Source organism: Hibiscus syriacus, unplaced genomic scaffold, assembly GCF_006381635.1.
Source record: "Hibiscus syriacus cultivar Baekdansim isolate YM2019G1 unplaced genomic scaffold, ASM638163v2 tig00117010_pilon, whole genome shotgun sequence".
NCBI classification, from domain to species: domain Eukaryota; kingdom Viridiplantae; phylum Streptophyta; class Magnoliopsida; order Malvales; family Malvaceae; genus Hibiscus; species Hibiscus syriacus.
In genome coordinates, this window is record NW_024063522.1 from 320110 (window position 1) to 342762 (window position 22653).

General features: G+C 34.8%; 1 protein-coding gene and 2 pseudogenes across 2 annotated transcripts; all 3 read left to right on the forward strand.

Moving 5' to 3' along the window:
• Positions 1-581: 581 nt before the first annotated feature.
• On the forward strand, positions 582-1261 carry LOC120195229 (annotated as a pseudogene).
• A 6214-nt stretch (positions 1262-7475) lies between these two features.
• On the forward strand, positions 7476-10857 carry LOC120195226 (cytochrome c oxidase subunit 6b-3-like). Of its 2 annotated transcripts, XM_039197295.1 has the most exons (5): positions 7476-7583; positions 8481-8750; positions 8896-8978; positions 9072-9153; positions 10588-10857. In XM_039197295.1, exons 1-5 carry the CDS (start codon positions 7542-7544, stop codon positions 10639-10641), a joined length of 531 nt encoding a protein of 176 aa, XP_039053226.1. In that variant the 5' UTR covers positions 7476-7541; the 3' UTR covers positions 10642-10857. The 2 variants fall into 2 exon arrangements, with proteins under 2 accessions (XP_039053226.1, XP_039053227.1); XM_039197296.1 differs by lacking the exons at positions 7476-7583; positions 8481-8750 and having other exon boundaries at positions 8881-8978.
• Positions 10858-12234: 1377 nt separating this feature from the next.
• On the forward strand, positions 12235-12822 carry LOC120195212 (annotated as a pseudogene).
• The last annotated feature ends 9831 nt before the right edge of the window (positions 12823-22653 follow it).

Sequence of the window (22653 nt, forward strand, 5' to 3'; positions counted from 1 at the left end):
TCCATGTATTGAATGATAACGTCTATTTATTGTTTAACGTTATATAATTACACGTTCTGAGGATCTCTGTCCTAAAAGTTTGAGTAGAGAGTTGGATAGTTAAGGACTTTAACGCTCATCTGTGTTTTTCTGCTAATATGTTATAATTAATTGTTATGTTTTTCGCATTATTTAACCCCAGTTTTAGCTTTTTCAAATATTCTAATATGTTAGGACCATATCGAAATTAAAAGAATCAGAGCATCATATATAAATTATATCTTCGTAATACAAGTTTTTATTCACATTTTTCGAACCGTGGGTTACAATTAAATTGTTGTAGGGGATAATTTTTATTATAATAATTTACTTAAATAAAATTTTCTTAAGCCCTTTCGAAGCTTCAAAGCCCGAATCTTGTGAAAATGTAGAAAGTGGAATATTAGGGCTGACAAAATAGAAGCGTTTCTCAGGCTTGGTCAATAGGACTGTCTTGTACTATGTTACACTAACCACATCATTTTCTACCTCTACACTGTAATTACATATATACACACATACGCGGAGTTCATACGAATACCTCAATTCCCCACCCATTTCTCTTTCAAATTCCATCCAACAACTCGAAGAGGCAAAAGTGAGGGAAAAAAAACAGATATGGCGGAACAAAGTTACCAGCATAGAGAGACAGAAATGGAGTCTGCTGCTGAGGCTTCCAAGGAGCTGAAGCTAAAGAAACGCATGAAATTGATTTTTTACGCATCAGCTTTCGCCATCTTCCAGACTGTTGTCATCTTGGTTTTTTCACTCACAGTCATGCGTATCAAAAACCCCAAGTTCAGGGTCCACTCTATCACCGTCGAGCATCTCACGGCGTCCTCCGCCCCCAACCCTCCGTCTTTCAACATTAAACTCAACGCCCAAGTTGCCGTAAAGAACACAAATTTCGGCCACTTCAAATTCCAAAACACCACCATTTCCTTCGATTACGGGGGAGTTGGAGTTGGAGACGCATTCGTTGCTAAAGGAAGAAGCAAGGCAAGATCCACACTGAAGATGAATGTCACCGTGGAATTGAACTCGAACAATATAGTGAATAATTCAAGCTTGACAAGTGATATTGAATCAGGGTTTTTGGCACTGAGCTGCCATTCCAAATTGAGTGGGAAAGTGCAGTTGATGAAATTGATCAAGAAGAAGAAATCTGCTGAAATGGGATGCGCCATTCTAGTCAACTTGGTGACCCGTGACCAAAGCTGCCCAAGATATCAACTGCCAATAGAGTTCAGCTTTGCGATATCTTAACAACTTTTCAGGCTTATGTATCATATGTATCTTTAAAGAAAAATAGTCTTCTACTTGTACCCATTTATCTATATATTGATTATCACGGGTAAAATTTATTTGAGTAAATTACAATTAAAGTCGTTCAGACTTAAATGTTGTCTTTTTCGAATTAATAAACTTCCAATTGTTTTAATTATATTATTAAATTTTAATTTTAGCTTCAATTGTATTATTAAGTCTTTGATTCAATAATAATATGATAATATGAATGTCAATAAAATAATAAATCAATAAATACTTCTGAAGGTTTAAAAATAAGATTCATTGAGAAGGGAAATTTAGCGACTCTTAGTAATGAATCTTTGACAAGTGAAATTAGAATGATTCTGTAATTGTCCAATTTCAAGTGGAACACTTTAATAGGTGAGACAAACAGAATGAACAAATATAATAATGATTTATAATAAAGACATCACGAGATTAAATAAAAATCATATCATTTTCCTGATAAGAATATCATATCTTAGAAATATATAAAAATAATCTTACCAAAAAAAACCTGAAAATTTAAAAATAATAACAAGTGAACCAACAACCAGTTGGTCTAATAGGATGAGACACTAGGTCTCTTAAGCAAGGTCAGGGGTTTGAATCCTGACATTTGTGAATGGAGCAAACTAGATTGGAAGGATCGCCTTCGCCTCTGTAGTATCTGATCTGGATTAGTCGGTTAATAGATCGGATACCAGTGATTAATTCAAAAAAATAATAATAACATGTGCATCTTATAATATAATTCTATAATATTATTATAATGTGACGTATTTTTATTACCAGTGTACGAGATGAAAGGTAGGCCTTATCTTGATAGGATAAAGGAGTTAGTTAAGAAAGCCCATAAGTACCAAAAAGCCCATCCATATATTCAAAATTTCAAATCCCGTCCCTCCCTCAAAAAGAGAGAGAGAGAGAGACAGAGTGTTGAGCATTTTTGAATTTGCCCAAAAACTCAGAATCCCGTGTGTGTTTCCCATCTTCCCTTCTCCAACGCAATTTAATTATTATTTTAGTATTTTTATTTTAAAAATTATAATATATTTTAAAAATATAATACATTTTAAAATTTTCTAATCTTTTAATACATATTAGTGTTTTTTAGTAATTTAATATTATTTTAATTTTTTTTTTGAATATTCAATTTTTTTTTGAAAAATAAAGTAAGTAAACTATCAAACTTTTTAAAAATTATTTAACCCTTGAACTTGATAAAAAAAAAAGGTTAATTTGACCCCTTTGCCATATCATCATCCATAGTAGATTATCATGTCAATATCATAGATTATCACGTAAGCATAGTAGACCGTCACATTAACATCATGAATTATCATATCAATATTGTAACAGTCAACACTCAATTACATTGGTCAAAGTTTTTTTTCTCAATTTAAAGATCACATTAATTGTAAATTAAATTTAGAGTAAAGTATATAAATGGTCACTGAACTTTGTAGATGCTTGTATTTAGATCATCTAACTTTTAAAACTTACAATACAATCACCAAACATTTAGTTCATTTGCAATATGGTACCCGACATAACGGTCGTTTCACTGCTGTTAGGGTAAATTATATAAATGGTCACTGAACTTTTCAGGCGCTTGCATTTAGGTCTCTCCAACTTTTAAAACTTGCAACACATTCATCAATTGTATTCTAAACCCTAAAATCTAAAATGTTTCAATAACATTCTAAACCTCAAAATCCAAAATACTAAAATTACATGCCCAACCCCAAATTCATAATCCATACTCAAAATCTGTCATAACAAACTGAACTTGAATCAACAACCCTAAACCGTCAAAACATAACTATTTCGAAAATTTTAACCAACTATAAGTGAACAATAAGTGATTATGTTAGGTTTAAGGTTATGTTGGACATGAATACTCAATTCAGTTTATAAAATAGTTGATTCAAAAAAAATTCAATTTGAGTTTATAAAATTAAAATAAAGTCGAATTGAATTGAATTGAATTGAATTTTCAAGTTTCTATTTAAATTTAATTATAAATATTTATCATATTATAATATTATTTGATTGTAATTCAGTTCAATTTATAAAATAGTTAACTCGAAATTTTTTCGATTTGAGTTTATAAAACTTAATCAAGTCGAATTGAATTGAATTTTCGAGTTTCTGTTTAAATTTAATTATAAATATTTATAATATTATAATATTATTTGATTCTAATTTAAATAGTTTTTAACCATATACAATACATATATTTCTTCATATTTTTTCCATATGTGATATACATATATCATACAGAGTCAAGGGACTTGACTCAAACTTAAAAAATAATCCACTAATTACTAAAAATTTTGAGATATTCGAGATGTATTTTACAACTCGATTTTAACTTAAAATTTTTTTAAGTTGAGTTTATGAAATTACAACTCAAAGTCAATTTGTATCAAATTTTTTGAATCAATTCAAGTCGAAAAATAATTTTTTTCGAATCGAATTGAGTATTGTTCACTTATAGTTGGTTAAATCTAACATTTAAATCCTAAACCCAACATAATCACTTATTGTTATGGACCCAAAATGAACTAAATGTTGTTGATTATGTTGGGTTAATTGGTGGGGAAAATTAGCATTTAGGGTTATATTTTGAGGGTTTAAGGTTGTTGCTTCAAGTTTAATTTGTTATGGCAGATTTTGAGAATGGATTATGAATTTGGGGTTGAGCATGTAATTGAAGTATTTTTGGAATTTGAAGTTTAGAATGTAATTGAAGTATTTTGGAATTTTGGGTTTATAATGTAATTGATGAAGGTGTTGCAAGTTTTAAAAGTTGGGTGACCTAAATGAAAGCCCCTGAAAAGTTCAGTGACAATTTATATAATTTACCCTAATGGCAGTGAAACGACTGTTACATAGGGGACCTTATTATAAACGAACTAAATGTTTAGTGATTGTATCACAAGTTTTAAAAGTTAAAGAACCTAAATAGAAGCATCTGAAAAGTTCAATGACCATTTATATACTTTACCCTTAAATTTATGATTATATTACTTTTGTAATCTTTTAAAAAAATATAACATCGTTATATAATAAATTATATTTTATCTCTTTCAAATGAATATTCTAACTCCATCACTAGGGATGGGCATCTAACCCGAACCCGACGGGTTCCGACCCGACCCGATCGGGTCGGATTTTTTTTAAAAAAAAAATCGGGTTCGGGTCGGGTCGGTTCGGGTTTTTTTATGTGGTATTCGGGTCGGGTTCGGGTTTAGGGTGAAAAAAATCCGACCCAACCCGACCCGGGAAAAATATATAATTTTACCTTATATATTTAAGAATAATTACAATAATACCCCTCTATATATTATTTTTTTCAATTTAGTCACTGTTTTTATTGAATAAAAATAAATTTTTTTATTATTTCGGGTAGGGTCGGGTCGGGTCGGATTTTTTAAACTATCTATCGGGTCGGGTTGGGTCGGGTCACGGGTGGAAGTTCCCTTCTTCTCGGGTCGGGTCGAGTGGACCAAAAACCCGACCCATGCCCATCCCTATCTATCACTACTTATATAAGAATATATAAACCCTAAGTAGTCTCAATAATTAAAAAATATTATTTTTAGAAGATGTGAGCTTGAGAAATTAAAGCGTCAGCAAGGTGCGTAGGTATTGTCAATAGATAATTTTTTTTAAAATAAATATTATCTTATATTCTCTCTAAATATTTTAAATAATTTTTTATAAATAAGTTTAAATAAAAAATTAAATAATTTAATTTGAATCTAAATATTATTTATTTAAATCATTTTTTAAAAATAAAATTTAAATTGAAAAATAAAAATAATCGACTTAGTAAGAACTTATTTGGCTCAACTTTTGAAAAGTGATTTTTAAAATTGCTGTAGGAACAAAAATTTTAAAAGTGTTGTACAAAAGTACAATTTAAAATGTAACTGTTTTGGATTATTGTAGACACTCATTTTCGTCCCATTTTTTATATAGTTTACAAACATTTTAAAAATATTTATATTATATAGTTTTTTAAAAACGTTTTTGAAAGCTTATATACAATACGTAAGTTTTAAAGCATTTTGAAAATTATATAATATATAGTTTTGAAATCATTTTGAAAATATAATATATAGTTTAAAAAAAACATTTTGAAAAACTTATATAATATTTTTAAAAATCATTTTTGAAAACTATATGATATATAGTTTTGAAAACATGTTTTTTAAAATATAATATATAGTTTAATTTTTTTTAAATATATATATTATATAGTCTATATTATTATCAGTATATTATTATTTAATTTCATTTTATTCATTTTAATTAATTTCGTTTTTTGTTTCAGTGTCCAATAACAGTCCAAGTCTGGTCCAAACACTGGGCCTGAACCAGCCCAGCAGCAAGATAGGGTTTCATCTAAGTCCAGCGCCGCACAATTCATAGCCGTTGGATCAAGATGGAGATCAACGGTCAAGGTTGCAGTTGTCTAGGGTTTCATTCAACCCTCAACAGCGTCGCAAAATCAGGAGGTCAAGAGTCACGCGAAACGGCCGGACGTCGGCCGAGGATCCCGGGACTGAACCATCCCGGGATTTCAACAGTAACATTTATGACCCCGTTATCATCGGAGCAGACCACCGGTGGGGTGGGTATAAATACCCCACCACGACGGTCGGAGCAACGAGGGGCCACCGGAGAGGCGGCCGGAAATCGCCTTGAGGAGAGAGGCCAGAGAGAGTTCCAGTTCTCTCGTTTTAGAGAGAGAGACCAGGGTGAGAAATGAGAATAGGGGAGGGGTTCTGGGCCGTTTTTGGTAGATACATACCCCCATGCGACGTCGTTTTGAAGAGGGGGTTTTTTGCATTTTTATCTGCGGGTTAATCCCATTTCAGGTCCCCCGTATTTTGTTTCAATTTATGTTCACCCATTTAATTCGAATGTTGTCCCCTAATTACATTTCCTTTCAAATTGGTCCCTTTTATTTATTTATTCATTTTCTTTTCCTTTTTTTATTTCCAATTCCGTACATTTGTTTTTATCTTTTTATTATTATTATTATTTACCTCTTACTATTTCTTTATTTCATTTTTATTTAATATTTTTTTTATTTTTTATATCTATTTTTTTTAAAAAAAATTTCTTTCTTTTGTATTCACTAACATTTTTAATTTTGTAGATAAATTCCAACAAATCAAAGGTAAGTAATTCGAATCAAATTTTTAAATTTTAATTTAAATTTCTAGTTTTCGCTATAAAGACAACCGACAAATTAATTGGTACCGAAAGGACGATTCAAGGGTGCTAATCCTTCCTTGACCGTAACCGACTCCCGAGCCCGACACGTTTCTGGTACAACGCAGATCAGGTAAGATGGTGTCCGACCCACCTAAATATTGTTTTAAAATGATCGGTGGCGACTCTAACCCTATCAATTCACGTCGGAGCCTAATTCCGAGCCCAACCGAAAGACGGTTGCGACAATTATTATTTAAAAAGTTAATTTGAAAATATAAAATATATGTTATAAACACACATTAAATTATAATTGAGTGGAATTAATGTACTAGTAAGGATAAAATTATAATTTATTTCTAAATGTAAAGTTAAAACTGGAAAAACTAAAAAATTTAATTTTTGTTGTTGGTTTAAAATCACCACTTTCTCCATATTTTTTTTATTTTAATTTATTTAACATTAATTTTACGATCAAATTTTTTTTTACCTAAAAACACTTTTAGAAATCCACGTGAAATCTAACTCAATTTTTTAACTCCGTCGACTCAATAGAACACTTATGGTAAAAACAATTCAATCGCTGAAATTCTAACCAAAATAAAATCTAGGGTAAAATATACATTTAATACCTAAAATTTGGTTTCATTTTATCCTAAATTGTAATTTTTTAAAATAGTATTTAATATTTAATTTAAATTTCACTTTAATGCCACACCATTAAAAGTTTAACAAAATTTTTTTAATATGAATATTTTTATATTTTTCTTTGATGATGTGATATTACCTTATGATAAAATATTAACATCATTATTAAGTTAAAATATTAAAACAGAATAAAAGTAATAGTTTAGATATTAAATGTGTAATTTATCCAACAATCATCTCTATCTCTCTCAAATCTTGTTATCCTGCTTTGGCCGCCTATCCAAACTTCTGCCCCCGCAGGCTGCAGCTGATAAAAAGTTCACAAAAGCAGCCGATCGAATCCTCTCCTGGAAATGGCGGAAGCTGAATATGGAAAACCCCTTTCCCTATCTGAGGTATTCATTATTCTGTATCATTTCTTTGAATAGTTATATATTTTTCCTTGTAGAAATGGACAAGTTCGATCTCCGTTTATTGCTATAGTTTGGACTGTTTTAGTTTTAAATTTTTTTATTTCTCTTAGAATTTTGTTTAATTGGACTGAAATTAGCGGATCTGACCGAGTATCGCTGGATTTTACTACCGAGATTAGTATCAGCATTTTTGAAGTTTTGATATGGTAGTTTTGATTAAAATTTTGACTGTCTATGCTCGTTTATCATATATATTTAAGATTCAACTTTCTTGAGTCATTTTCAACATGCGATTAACATAATTTTGTTGCAGCTTTTTTTTTCCTAAATAAATCAGCTCATTGAAGTTACTCTATGATTTCCCTTAAGATTCTATCTATTTGAGTTTCTTGTATACGGTCGGTATTTTGAGAGACGTCATTGATAAGTGTTAGTGAAATCGTAATGTTTTGAGCAAAATTTTATTGGATTTTTCTCTAGCTGCCAAGCTTATAGAATGTGGAATCAAGTAAAATTTCTGAGCAAAATTTTGGATGAATTGATTATTCAAGCTTTTGACTTAAAGGAAATTTGGTTATGACTATGTTGTGTGGAAATAATGTATATGATGTTATAGAATGTTTAATTGTAATTTCTACCTTCTTTGAAGCTTGTTGGTCTTTTTTGAACATTCCAACTATGCATAAATTTAGCTAGGATGCAACCTTCTTAGAAAAGCTTAGGTGTTAAAGTTAAATGAATTTGCAACATATCTTGCTTGTAATGCCGGTTGTTTTGTTGAGAAGGTACTTTTTTTTTTTTTGATAATGAGTGCGTATAGTGGGGGTATTTATTTAACCTGATCATCCTGGAAACTTATTTGAATGTTTGGACATGTAGCAATATGCGCTCAAGGAGGAGGAAAAATCAGATGTGACTACTAAATCGGCAGAAGCAAAAGAGATTGAAAATCCTACGAGTGCTCAATCTGTGGAAGTTGTCACTGAGAAAGTGGAGACTCCTGCTGCTGTAGTTGAGGAAAGCACCGAGGCCCCTCCTGCTCCTGCTGAAGAAAGCACTGAAGCCAATTCAACTGCAGAGAACAGTGGTGAAGATGCTCCATCTGCAGCAGTGAACACCGATGATGCCGAAGAAACACCAGAGATTAAGGTTGACCTGCTGGACATGTTTATTAAGATCTTTATCTTTGCTACCTCCAGAGTATTTATGTGCATATTGAACTCATCATTAGTTCATTACATGTTAGATTGTTTCACTAACATATTTGATTATTTTCGCGATGCTTGATATGCAGCTTGAGACTGCCCCAGCAGATTTTCGCTTCCCAACTACAAACCAAACAAGGCATTGCTTCACACGCTATATTGAGTACCATCGGTGAGTTGTAAATATTTTGTATCTTATAAAGGTATAGAGGGTTGTTTCTTTTAAAAAATGCTACTTGATATATCTTTATCCTTTCTTATGCAGTTGTGTTGCTGCAAAAGGAGAAGATGCTTCAGAGTGTGATAAGTTTGCCAAGTTTTATCGTGCCCTATGTCCCGGAGAATGGGTATGTTTTTTTCTCTGACGATCCGTAATCCACTTCTCTTTATAATAATCAATTGCATTATGTTTTGAACTTTTAACTGTCATTGGATGGCTACCGTCTGTTGCTCTTTTTACATTTGTAAACCAGGGAATACCTTATTGACTCCACATCCTTTTTAGATAGTTGTTTCTAAGCATGTGCGGACCTTAGTGGGGGCCAAGGCTCCAATTATTATTTTTAATTACTATTAAAAATATATTTTTGAAAAATAAATAAAGAAAAATTTATCAGAACCCCCTCAATTAAAAAATTGTATTTATGAAAAATAGAAAATACTTTTTATAAAAAAATTAGAAAATACTTTAAACCCCGCTATAATAAATTCCTAGTTCCGCCCATGTTTCTAAGTTAATTCTAAAATGTTGAAGGGCTGCTGAATAAGAGTACAGTTGAATTATTTTTGTATCTTTTGATAAATTTAATTGCTAGAAAGTCCATATAGATGGCATATGTTGGTGCCACTGATTTAAAACCAAATTGAAGTCTGCCCATTGGTGGCAATAGGTGGGAAAGAGATTTCTGTGAGGGTTTGCATTTGGAGAAAGAATAGTTGGGGGTGTATCACTTGGATAGAGAAGTGGATACAGGTTTATACTACCTATTTGGGCTAGCAGCAAAAACCATGTTGGAGGATATTCCTTTTACTAAGAAATTAGGGTTTTATGGGGAAAATGAGGAGGCTTGATAAGAATTTGGTTTGAAATTTCTGAAAGAGCTTGATTGAGAGGAGATGATGGAGGGAATTAGATATGAATTTTCAATTGCATCCATCCCTTAGGAACTATTCAGTCTTCATTGTTATGCAAGGGCCTACTGTGATGCAGTGATTATACAGGAAGTTAGCTTTAAAAAACATAATGATAGACTTAAACATAGAGGAAACATATGACTGTTAAAAGCTACCCTAAACCCTTAGCTTAGCTAAGTTACCCAAAAGACAGATGTAGTCCTGTAGATGTCAAACTTTAGGTCATACAAGAAAAGAGAAGCCCATTCAAGTGCTCCAATTACTATAAAAATATGGAGACCAATTTTAAGCTGCATTTGGACTAAATCTTATAATTGATTCTTTTGTTGAACTACAATTACTGAACTACAGAAGAACCAACATGTTCCTTGCCTCCTTATCTCAAACTGGTTTAGTATTGGAGGTCCTCGGACAGTTCATTGTCTACAGATCTGGAGATTTTTTCTTACATTTTATTTCAGTAGTGGAGGGTTATGCTTTCGGTCCTAGTTTAAACTAATTGAACGAGTATAAAAGATGCGAGGTTGTATTAGTTTTCAGTCTATCTTCATAAGTAGAATTTCATCCTTAACAAATAGTTGGTTAATTTGTTTATTTACCATTTTCTCGTCAATCTAACAACAATCACTCCTTTCGTTGTTTTTCAGATCGACCGATGGAACGAGCAAAGGGAGAATGGTACATTTCCAGGACCCCTATAGAAGGTACCTCTCTGTCGGAAAACCTTGTGGTTTTCTTCTGTTATATCCACCCAGTTAACCACAGATGAATTTGTTAAAGTCGAATTTGAAAGGATGAGGTAATAAGAAATTTTGGCATGTTTTTCTAGACTAATCAGATCAAGGATGATACAATGCCTTGGCTCATAAAAAAAGGAAGCCTTTACTCTTTCCTTGATGAAACCATTTTTAAGAACACATTCCTGTGACAGCCGATAAACTTTTGTTTGAAGTGTACCATCGTTTATTTCAACTTTAACCTCATTTCTTAACAAAAATTACCTTGCAATGCATCTCAACAATAAGCATTTAATAACCCCCTAATAAAATATATTTATTATTTTGTTTCTAAAAAAACTATATTTAAGGTTTAGGGTTTAACTTTACCCATGATCATTGAGAATTCACAACTTATCACTCAAAAACTATATTTAGCTGTAAGTCTTTGCTTAGCATCAGATTTTGACGAAATCCACTGAAATTACTAGGCTAAGATCCTAAGACCTATTACTTGCCACATTCAGTCGGGAGATCGTGGAGAATGACTTTAACCCGTGAATTGCTAGTGTTGCGTTGGGAAGTCACCCATTTATGTATAATTAAAAAGCGTGATTAAGAAGTCTAAAACTTGGCAAATTCACTATGCCCTGTATGGTTCTTGGTGGTGCGTCCTCATTTGAAATGAAGAGCATAGAAATCCAACTATGCGACTCGTAAGGAATCCGACTGTCACAAGTTGTAACTCAAGAAGTTTCCAGGCCAATGGAAATCACAACTTACAAAACAAAACCAAATTTCACAACATCTAAGTACGACTAAACACCACCTAAATGAATACGAATCAAAGCACTTAATACTCGTACTGAACCCGTTTTCACGCACAATTTAGGACTGAGAATCCCACACAATTCCAAATCCTTGATACTCTAACAAAAATAAAATGTTTCTTCGGTTGCTTAACGTCAAGTAAAACTGACAAAGGTGAGGACGAACACAAACAAGCCCTTCATAAAGCAAGCGCGTGCACCAAACATATCCAGGGGTTACTCCAGAACGAAAATTTAGGGTCAAAATCTAGGAAGAGGACCTACTTCAACCTCTCCGATGTAAATCATTTGCTGTTCAACATCATTAGGCCGTAATCCTAATTCCTGTAACAAGGCAATGCTAGACACACGGGACAGCGATTTTACTACTAGACCATCTATTACCACATACTGCCACATTTTCTTAACATACCCTGAACCGTTTGTTGGGCTCACCCTTGGGGACTTTGGGTCCAACAGTTTGGCTGTGTACCAACAGCCACCAGTATTTATCTTATAGCAGGTTTCCTTACATGAGGGCTCTTGAGAACACATATCTGGAAACACATTTGGTCAACTATAAAACGGGGGAAGAACTACTTTGTTGGAAGTCTTTTGCTTTGTTATTGAGAATATAGCGTCTAAATCTCTATAAAAGTTAGAGATGGAGCCTACTGTGAGGTTACCCTTACCTCCAATACAGACTCCAGAGGGATGGTGAAGAAGCTAAACAGAAGATCAACAAAATTTTCACCTGCTTCAAAACATAATGGAAGAAGTAATGATGTGCAATATGAAAAGTACCATTTTGAAACTATCTCCAACATATATTGATTTCTTTCTCAAAATTGATTTCTATTTTTGCAGATATTGGGGGCAACTCTTTTTCCATCTCCAGCAGCAGAGATTAATAGAGTTGATCCGGAATGGGGAAATAGAAAGAAGCCTTGGAGTTTGCTTAAGAGGAGCTTACACCTAGGGGAGAATAAAACGTAACTCGTCTTCATTAATGCTCGAGAACTCTCTTATGAATCATATTTTGCTTTTGTATATCTAACCAGCATTAGTCAGTTGTTTCTAAAATGCAGATCTAAACCGTCGTTTTTGTTTTCTGCAGCAAAGCATTTTAGAAGAGTTGGTGAGAACTGTTTCACTCATGTCTTTTGAAGATGTTTCAAACTGCCCAGTTGGAGAGCTTCTGGACATATCACAGCGACTTAAGACGGCAAGTGAGGTGAATGAAGCCATTCTTACTAGCTAGAGTCATGAAAAAGCTCTGCTTTTATTAAACACCCTTCATTTATTTTCTTTTCGGGTGCAGATTACAGACACTTTAGTTAGTATACGTAATCCTTAAAGGAGCACGATTTTCCTGCCATGGCCCATCCACAATATTTAGCAAGTGTAGACACTAAATTTCGTCCTTTAAAATTATATAATATTTTTACATTATAGTTTATATTATATATTTTATTACACATATTGCACACATATTTACATATCCATTTGTTTACATTTGTGACAGGGCCCGAATGCAAATGAAGGACCAAGACCAGATGACCCAGAAAAAACGGCTCACACTCTACTGACCCAACACACGCACCCAAATCAACAGAACACCTGAACTGGAAACCCTAACTTTCGTGTCTCATTCAGCACCACGTGGAGACCCCAGCCGCTCGGTCGCCATGTCTCACGCTCCACGCAACCGATTATCTTGGTTCAACAAATGAATCGTGCGTCAATGGGGCTTCTCACCTCCAACAACCTCGTATTCCCCGGCGTAAGATAACCACCAACAAGCAAGGAGTTAGAGTTCTAATAGGAATCAAACACTAAAATCATAGGCTATAAATATTCGATGTAATCACGAGAGCAGGGGGAGATCACGCATATTACACACAGGGGGGCACACGAAAAATCACACTGGAAAATACGGGGGAAGAAATATACGGAGGAGTGAACCGTTTTTAGGGGTTCTCGAACAAGAAACAAGAGGAAAAATAAAAATAGGGTATTCGAACCTATTTGAAAGGCAAACCATTCAGTGTGAAAAAAACCCAGAGAGAAAAATCTCCAACCATATTCGAACCCAGAAAGAAATCTGTTCGAAAGGAAGAATAAAACTGACCTTTGGAGGAGGCTCGACCACTGCTTGCTTTGTCGGAGTAAAGGGTTTTCACCCAAGCAGATACGCGTGGGAAAACATCAATTCTTGGTCTCGAATTACATACCAGGCGAAAGGAGGCTCAAGAGAATTACCAAGGCAAAGGCGACGGCAAAGCCTTAATGAGATCTGCAAAGACTGAAGCAAAGTCTTGAAGGTGTTAAAATACAAGCATATTTGGTGGGGTTCCAAATGGACTTCACGTGCCTATAATGCTTTGGGTAAAAAACCCTTTAAATTATATTCATGTGAGGACCACATTTATATATGGTAATGTGCAAGTAACATGCTTTTGAGTTTTAAGGATTAATTCTTGTTATGATATTCCATTTTAAACATCATTCATTTTGGTCCCTTTTATTTTTTTTATTTTTTTCGTTCTTTCGTTGGTTGTGTTCGATTTTCATTTTAACATTTTTTTATTTTGTTTTTTTATTATATTTTATTATTTTTTAGTTTTTTTTACTCAATTTTATTTATCTATTTTATTTATTTTTTTTATTATCATTATATTAATATTTATTATTATTTTTTTTCATTTATTTTTATTTTACAATCTAACAATATTGTTGACTTTTTAGGGGATTTTTTTTTTCAATCGAAGGTAAATAATTTGAATTAGGTTAATTGAAATTTCAATTTCAATTTTTGCAATTAAAGGCATCCGACAAATTAATTGGTACCGAAAGGGCGGTTCAAGGGTGCTAATCCTTCCTTGACCGTAACCGACTCCCGAACCCGACACATTTCTGGTACAACGCAGATCAGGTAAGATGGTGTCCGACCCACCTAAATTCATTTTAAAATGGTCGGTGGCGACTCCAATCCATTTAATCCAAGTCGAAGCCCAATTCCGGGGCCCAACCGAAAGGCGGTTGCGACAGCTTGGCGACTCCACTGGGGACCGGTAAGTGAGTCAGGCCATAATTAATTTTCGTTTGTCTTTTTTTAGCGAAAATTACAAGTTTAAATTTTAATTTATTTATTCGATTCCAATTATTTATCTTTGATTATTTTTTTTTCAAGTAAATAGTTGTACTAACCGTTTTCTAATGATTTCAGCCCTTAAAGATTTTTTGTCTAAGGCTCTATACCCGAGCTCCGAACCCTATTTAAGTGGGGGTGAAAGCGACGCCTTCGTGTGAATTTATTCACCGTGCGGGCCTAGCAAGTAGCCTTCGGGATTCATATACCTTATGTCTTCGTGTGAATTTATTCTCCGTATGGGCATAAGGGAATGTTTCCTCTCGAGTTTAACTTAGTCCACACAAGCCTGTGATGGGTTTAGGACTAAGGGTCTGGTAAGCCTAAGGAGGCACCAGCAAGGAGAACTCGAGTACCGTTTTTTTAGAACCTAACTCGGGAGACTACAAGGAGTTAGAGCCCACCTCAAAACCTCATTTCAAACCCTAGGATGCCGGAATTATTTCCTGCTTTACTTTCTGTTCAAAGCAAGCGAACTAGACAAATATGCGGTTAGGATTTGTGTGAAATTAGCATGCGGGATAGAGATCATGTCCGGGTAAGAATTAAAGCATGCGGGGTAGATATCATGTGGGGTAGGATTTGTCGTTTTTATTATTGTTTTGATTTATCTCACTAACTCTATTTTTACTTTTGTTCTCTTTTATTTTGTTTTCATTATTTGCATCATTCAAAAGAGGTGTTGATCCACCAAAAAACGTGTTCGTTAACCATAAATAATTTGCATTAATGGATAAAGGGGTTGTAATACAAGAGATAAGAACGCAGGGGTCCGGCTATGGTCAGAAAAGACTCAGAAAGAAATGAGGACAATTTGCAAGACAAATATGTGTCACATTCATGGTGCTCACAATCAAGTACATCAAAAGTTAACTTTTCAAAAATGGGTTGACAAAGGTGGCAGGGGCAAGACGAAAAAAGGTTACTGACCTCGAGAGTCCATTCAAAGACAACAAGAACAAGATGGCAAGTCACTGTCGACAAATTCAAGAAACAAGCAAATGAACTTCGGATAATCCTTTTGATGGAGGATTTCAATGGAATTTCCGATTCAGCAAAGGATGAAAGCCAGAGATGAAGTCATTCGACACTTTTTGGGAACCAATACAAAAAAGGTTCATCCAGACCGGTTCGAAAGACGAAGGCAAATGACTAGTCAACCTGTTCCGGGTCTAGAGGATTTAGTCCGAATGTACCTTTAAATATGTTTATTGTCTCTTAAAAGATAAAACACTTTTGTCCCAATAAAGGTTATTTACAATAACAGACATGTTTTTGGATCAATGCCTCGAACATTTCATGCATTTTTACATTTTACATTTTACATTTTGCATTTTGCATATACATTTCATTTTTTAAGTATTCTCATAAACATGAAATTTCTTCATGGATAATTCGATGAAGTGGTTTGAACCACATGACACCACATGGAAGCAAGATTGTAATATCATGGAAAAACTGAAATCAGTACAGTGGGAGCCCGATCAGCTGGTTGTACGACTAAACCTGCCAAGATGATCTGAGAAAAAAGTCCACATATCCTAAGGGCTACAATGTTGAAGCTATTTGTAGTTGCCACATAGGATGCTCCAAACATTCCTCTGAGAACTATAAGGCGCTGAAGTGCAAGATCCAAAACCTGATGGATTCAGGGGCATTGACAGCCGAAGAATGGGGCATGGCATATACCATTTGCACTTAGAGGATTGTTTTGTTTGAACACGTCACTGATATTTCATGTTTGCTTAATCTTTTAAACGATTGAATTTATGCTACTTTCTAAGGTGGAGCAATTGAACAAATTTTAATCTTTAGTTCTTCGAATATTAAATGAATTAAGGATTCTTTTAACTCTTCAAAAATTATAGATTTTTGACATATGACAAGATTAGACCTTTCTTATCATGTCTCAAACCCCAAAATGAAATACATTGATCATTACCAAAAAGACCAAATTTTGACATAACTTCCCTTTGAAATTCTTGAACATTGTCTTTATCTTTTTGATACACCCATACCTTTCTTTGAGTCAATAATATTACATCATTGTCTTTTTAGACTCAAAATTAACCTTTTCTTACCGTTAAAACCCAAGGCATTGAGTTGTTCATTTGAATATGAGCATTCTTCTAAAGACACAACTTGGGGCATCTCGCGGGGAGCCTGAACATTGAGACATGTTGGGAGCAAGGAGCAATAAAAAACAATCCATTCGAAATAATCCTATCATGCATTAATTACAATGTTTTCATGTGAATAGAATTAATCCTGCAAATCTATCCCCCTGGGGATACCTCTTTTGTGAGGACTTCCATGTATGAAATGATGAACGGCTATCTTTCTTTATCCCTTCACAACAGGAGAAAAAAATATATCCCTTGTGTCCCCTTTTGAGCCTATAGTATTTTTCTTCTGATTTAACCCTAACCAAGGATCACCCTCCACACTAGGGGCAAGGTGGAGCAAATCTGCTCGCATGAGTGAATGCATTGATTCAGATGAGATACCGAAAGGTGAATCAAATGCCAAGTGCGAAGATTTAATCAAAACAAAAAGAAAAAGAAAAAAGAAAAGAAGGAAAAAAAGAAAAAAGAAAGAACAAAAATCAAAAAGAAAAAGGAACAAAAAAGCACATGCAAAGATTCCCTGAAGACAAATAGCGCATCAAGCTTCAAATTATGAGATTGATCAAGCACAAACATTCCCGAATCACTGAATCACTTCACTCGAAGATTATAGAGCATCAAGAGAGAGACATTTTGAGCAGGACATGATTGAAGGCATCAGAATGAATTGATCATTGGTTCAACACCCTGAAACACTTGTTTGGGCCTATTTATCCTTTTCTTTCATAACCATGAACCATGGCCTACATTACGTGCCTTAAAAGTCCCTTCTAATCATACATGGATTTCTAAACAGAAGAGACTATCTTCAGATTTCATCCCGCCCATCAGGATTAATCTTTGTTTGCAAAAAACAGTGTAATTAATGCATGGTAGAGAAAAATAACAAAGGGGGGTTCAAGACGTAAATCCTGAATAACGTCTTGAAACCAAAGGAGGGTTCGAGTTGAAAACCTAAAAAGGTGGCTCGAATATAAAATTGTGCAAACTGAGGTGATCACGCAAATTTCTTGATAATGCATTGCACAATCCGAGTGTGACAACGAAGGTTGGAAGTCAGAGAACACTTCTAGCAGAGGAGCATGCAAGCTACCCCATCAATCCTTTGAGCATCAAATACTAAACCTTTAAGCATCAAATGCCAAACCTTTGACCAAACACAATAACCTGAGACCTTTTTATCCTTTCCTTACTTAACTATTTCCCAAAGATAGCTTTGATCTTGGCACGTGTCAAATAGCTATAATTTATTGAAGGATTAACATTGTAATTAAACATTTGATATCCAATGAACTCTAGTTTTATGATTCGTCTCAATTGTAAAACCGTGAAAGAGACAATATTTTCAAAACTTTTGATTAAACATTTTTCGAAACTCTTTATTGATATTTTCATAACTTTGAAAATAAAAGAGAAAGAAAACATTTTTTTCAAACAAGACAGTCTCTCTAGAGTGGATCTTGGTAAATGACATGTGACTCTTAGACACAAAACTCATGCTCAGAATCAATGCTGAAGTAAGAAATGAGGAACATTTGGGGCATCTTTGAAGATTCAACATCAAATATTGGGGCATTTTTGGATATTGAGGCATCTTTGGGGATTCAGCATCCTAATGCGAATTATCAGACCTTTTTCAGGAGATAAAATATAACCAATTTATGTTACATGCATCTTATGCATACATTTTAGAGCGTCATATCTATCATTTTCTTTCCACGTACATAATTTTTACAGCTTTAGAGTCAAGTTCGACTTCAAGACGAAGGATACTCGATTCAAAAGCACCTTTATAGATTGATGTCGGTTGCTTAGCTCAGCAACAAGAAGCTACACTTCAACCAACTCGACAAATTGAAAGTTTCTCTCGAAACAACATAATTTGCTCGAGAGCGGATTTCAACTTCACGACGAATGATATCTAGCTCGAAGCCAAACTTCACAATAAAGGGGTCTCCACGGTTTCAACTTCACAGCGAAGGGAATTGTGTCCACCCGCAATATACAATACTTGGATTTCAACTTCACGACGAAGGATATTCAAGTCAAGGCTCAACTTCACAACGAAGGGGCCATCCGCGATTTCAACTCCACGACGGAGGATATCGTGCCACTAGAGACAACACAAGTTCAACTTCACAACGAAGGGATCGCTGGTTGTCAACAAACAACTTCTCAATTTCATAGCCAATTTCAACTTCACAGCGAAGGATATTGGACTCCAGACAACGCAAGTTCAACTTCACGACGAAGGGACCGCTGGTTGTCAACAAAATAACTGCTCAATTTCAGAGCCAATTTCAACTTCACAGCGAAGGATATTGGACTCCAGACAACGCAAGTTCAACTTCACGACGAAGGGACCGCTGGTTGTCAACAAACAACTTCTCAATTTCAGAGCCAATTTCAACTTCACAGCGAAGGATATTGGACTCCAGACAACGCAAGTTCAACTTCACGACGAAGGGACCGCTGGTTGTCAACAAACAACTTCTCAATTTCAGAGCCAATTTCAACTTCACAACGAAGGATATTGGACTCCAGACGACGCATGTTCAACTTCACGACGAAGGGACCGCTGGTCGTCAACAAACAACTTCTCAATTTCAGAGCCAATTTCAACTTCACAGCGAATGATATTGGACTCCAGACAACGCATGTTCAACTTCACGACGAAGGGACCGCTGGTTGTCAACAAACAACTTCTCAATTTTAGAGCCAATTTCAACTTCACAACGAAGGATATTGGACTCCAGACAACGCAAGTTCAACTTCACGACGAAGGGACCGCTGGTTGTCAATAAATAACTTCTCAATTTCAGAGCCAATTTCAACTTCACAACGAAGGATATTGGACTCCAGACAACGTAAGTTCAACTTCACGACGAAGGGACCGCTGGTTGTCAATAACCAACTTCTCAATTTCAGAGCCAATTTCAACTTCACAACGAAGGATATTGGACTCCAGACAACGTAAGTTCAACTTCACGACGAAGGGACCGCTGGTTGCCAACAAACAACTTCTCAATTTCAGAGCCAATTTCAACTTCACAACGAAGGATATTGGACTCCAGACAACGTAAGTTTAACTTCATGACGAAGGGACCGCTGGTTGTCAATAACCAACTTCTCAATTTCAGAGCCAAGTTCAACTTCACAACGAAGGATATTGGACTCGAGACAACACAAGTTCAACTTCACAACGAAGGGACGGCTGGTTGTCAACAAACAATTTCCCGGTTCCAGAGCCAATTTCAACTTCACGACGAAGGATGTTGGCCTTGAAACAACGCAACTTACATTGGATTTCAACTTCACGACGAAGGATATCCAATACCTAGGCTCACCTTCACGACCAAGTATCTTGAACCAGAAGACGATCTAGGAGCTACTGGCCAAAGCTTTGAGTTCGATTTCAACTTCATGACGAAGGATTTCGTGCTCAGAATTTTCCAGTTTTGACTCGACCTCACGACGAGGGAGTCATTTTATATTTCAGTTCAATTTGACAAACAGAGGACATTCGATATAGACGAAATTTGTGTCTTTTAATCTTTGTTCTATTTTCGTTACACGATAATGAGCAAAGAGTGGCAGCTGTAGACACTAAATTTCGTCCTTTAAAATTATATAATATTTTTACATTATAGTTTATATTATATATTTTATTACACATATTGCACACATATTTACATATCCATTTGTTTACATTTGTGACAGGGCCCGAATGCAAATGAAGGACCAAGACCAGATGACCCAGAAAAAACGGCCCACACTCTACTGACCCAACACACGCACCCAAATCAACAGAACACCTGAACTAGAAACCCTAACTTTCGTGTCTCATTCAGCACCACGTGGAGACCCCAGCCGCTCGGTCGCCATGTCTCACGCTCCACGCAACCGATTATCTTGGTTCAACAAATGAATCGTGCGTCAATGGGGCTTCTCACCTCCAACAACCCCGTATTCCCCGGCGCAAGATAACCACCAACAAGCAAGGAGTTAGAGTTCTAATAGGAATCAAACACTAAAATCATAGGCTATAAATATTCGATGTAATCACGAGAGCAGGGGGAGATCACGCATATTACACACAGGGGGCACACGAAAAATCACACTGGAAAATACGGGGGAAGAAATATACGGAGGAGTGAACCGTTTTTAGGGGTTCTCGAACAAGAAACAAGAGGAAAAATAAAAATAGGGTATTCGAACCTATTTGAAAGGCAAACCATTCAGTGTGAAAAAAACCCAGAGAGAAAAATCTCCAACCATATTCGAACCCAGAAAGAAATCTGTTCGAAAGGAAGAATAAAACTGACCTTTGGAGGAGGCTCGACCACTGCTTGCTTCGTCGGAGTAAAGGGTTTTCACCCAAGCAGATACGCGTGGGAAAACATCAATTCTTGGTCTCGAATTACATACCAGGCGAAAGGAGGCTCAAGAGAATTACCAAGGCAAAGGCGACGGCAAAGCCTTAATGAGATCTGCAAAGACTGAAGCAAAGTCTTGAAGGTGTTAAAATACAAGCATATTTGGTGGGGTTCCAAATGGACTTCACGTGCCTATAATGCTTTGGGTAAAAAACCCTTTAAATTATATTCATGTGGGGACCACATTTATATATGGTAATGTGCAAGTAACATGCTTTTGAGTTTTAAGGATTAATTCTTGTTATGATATTCCATTTTAAACATCATTCATTTTGGTCCCTTTTATTTTTTTTTAATTTTTTCGTTCTTTCGTTGGTTGTGTTCGATTTTCATTTTAACATTTTTTTATTTTGTTTTTTTATTATATTTTTTTATTTTTTAGTTTTTTTTACTCAAATTTATTTATCTATTTTATTTATTTTTTTATTATCATTATATTAATATTTATTATTATTTTTTTCATTTATTTTTATTTTACAATCTAACAATATTGTTGACTTTTTAGGGGATTTTTTTTTTCAATCGAAGGTAAATAATTTGAATTAGGTTAATTGAAATTTAAATTTCAATTTTTGCAATTAAAGGCATCCGACAAATTAATTGGTACCGAAAGGGCGGTTCAAGGGTGCTAATCCTTCCTTGACCGTAACCGACTCCCGAACCCGACACATTTCTGGTACAACGCAGATCAGGTAAGATGGTGTCCTACCCACCTAAATTCATTTTAAAATGGTCGGTGGCGACTCCAATCCATTTAATCCAAGTCGAAGCCCAATTCCGGGGCCCAACCGAAAGGCGGTTGCGACAGCAAGCAACTCGATTCCAACTTCTCTAGCTTTTTTCTTGATGTTCTACTAGAAATGGAACTTCGAATCGAGTATTTTTTTATGGCAATCTATTATGTTTCTCGTGCATATTTTAACAAAACCGCTGACAGTCTCCAAACCGAATAGCTAAAAAAGGAAAGCGAAGAAAGCTAAAAGATGTCCCCACCATAGCCTGAAGGTGGTGAATATCACTGGGTTTGTTGGGAAAACAAAGAAGACTATAAAAGAAGGGAGAATGAAAGAGGAAAACCAAGAAGAGAACGGTGGGAGAACTAACAGAGTATGCAGCACCCCACAATTGCAGAAGCAGTATGCGCAGCTCATGGGTTCGCCACCGGAAATTGAAGCCAGAGGAAAATAAGAAGAAGAAGAAGAGGAGGAAGAAGAAATCACACGGGAGACACACGTGACTTTTAAAATATGAAAAAAAACCCCTACATCAGTTCAACGTTAAAATTAAAAATTAAATGTTAGAAATAATTTAAGAAAATGAAACTTTTTTGTTAAAATTAAAACGAAATAAAAATCAAATGATAAATATAATTTAAAAAAATAAAATTTTTAATTGAGGTGAAAACAATAATTTAGGTATTGGAAATCTTTTGCTTTGTTACTGAGAATATAGCGTCTAAATCTTTATAAAAGTTA

Bases quoted from the DNA above. Each gene is read 5' to 3' on its own strand.
- LOC120195226 (XM_039197295.1), top strand. From the start codon at position 7,542: ATGGCGGAAGCTGAATATGGAAAACCCCTTTCCCTATCTGAG. The intron at 8,979-9,071 runs GTGAGTTGTAAA...TTTCTTATGCAG, and splicing joins CGCTATATTGAGTACCATCG to TTGTGTTGCTGCAAAAGGAG. The intron at 9,154-10,587 runs GTATGTTTTTTT...GTTGTTTTTCAG, and splicing joins CCCTATGTCCCGGAGAATGG to ATCGACCGATGGAACGAGCA.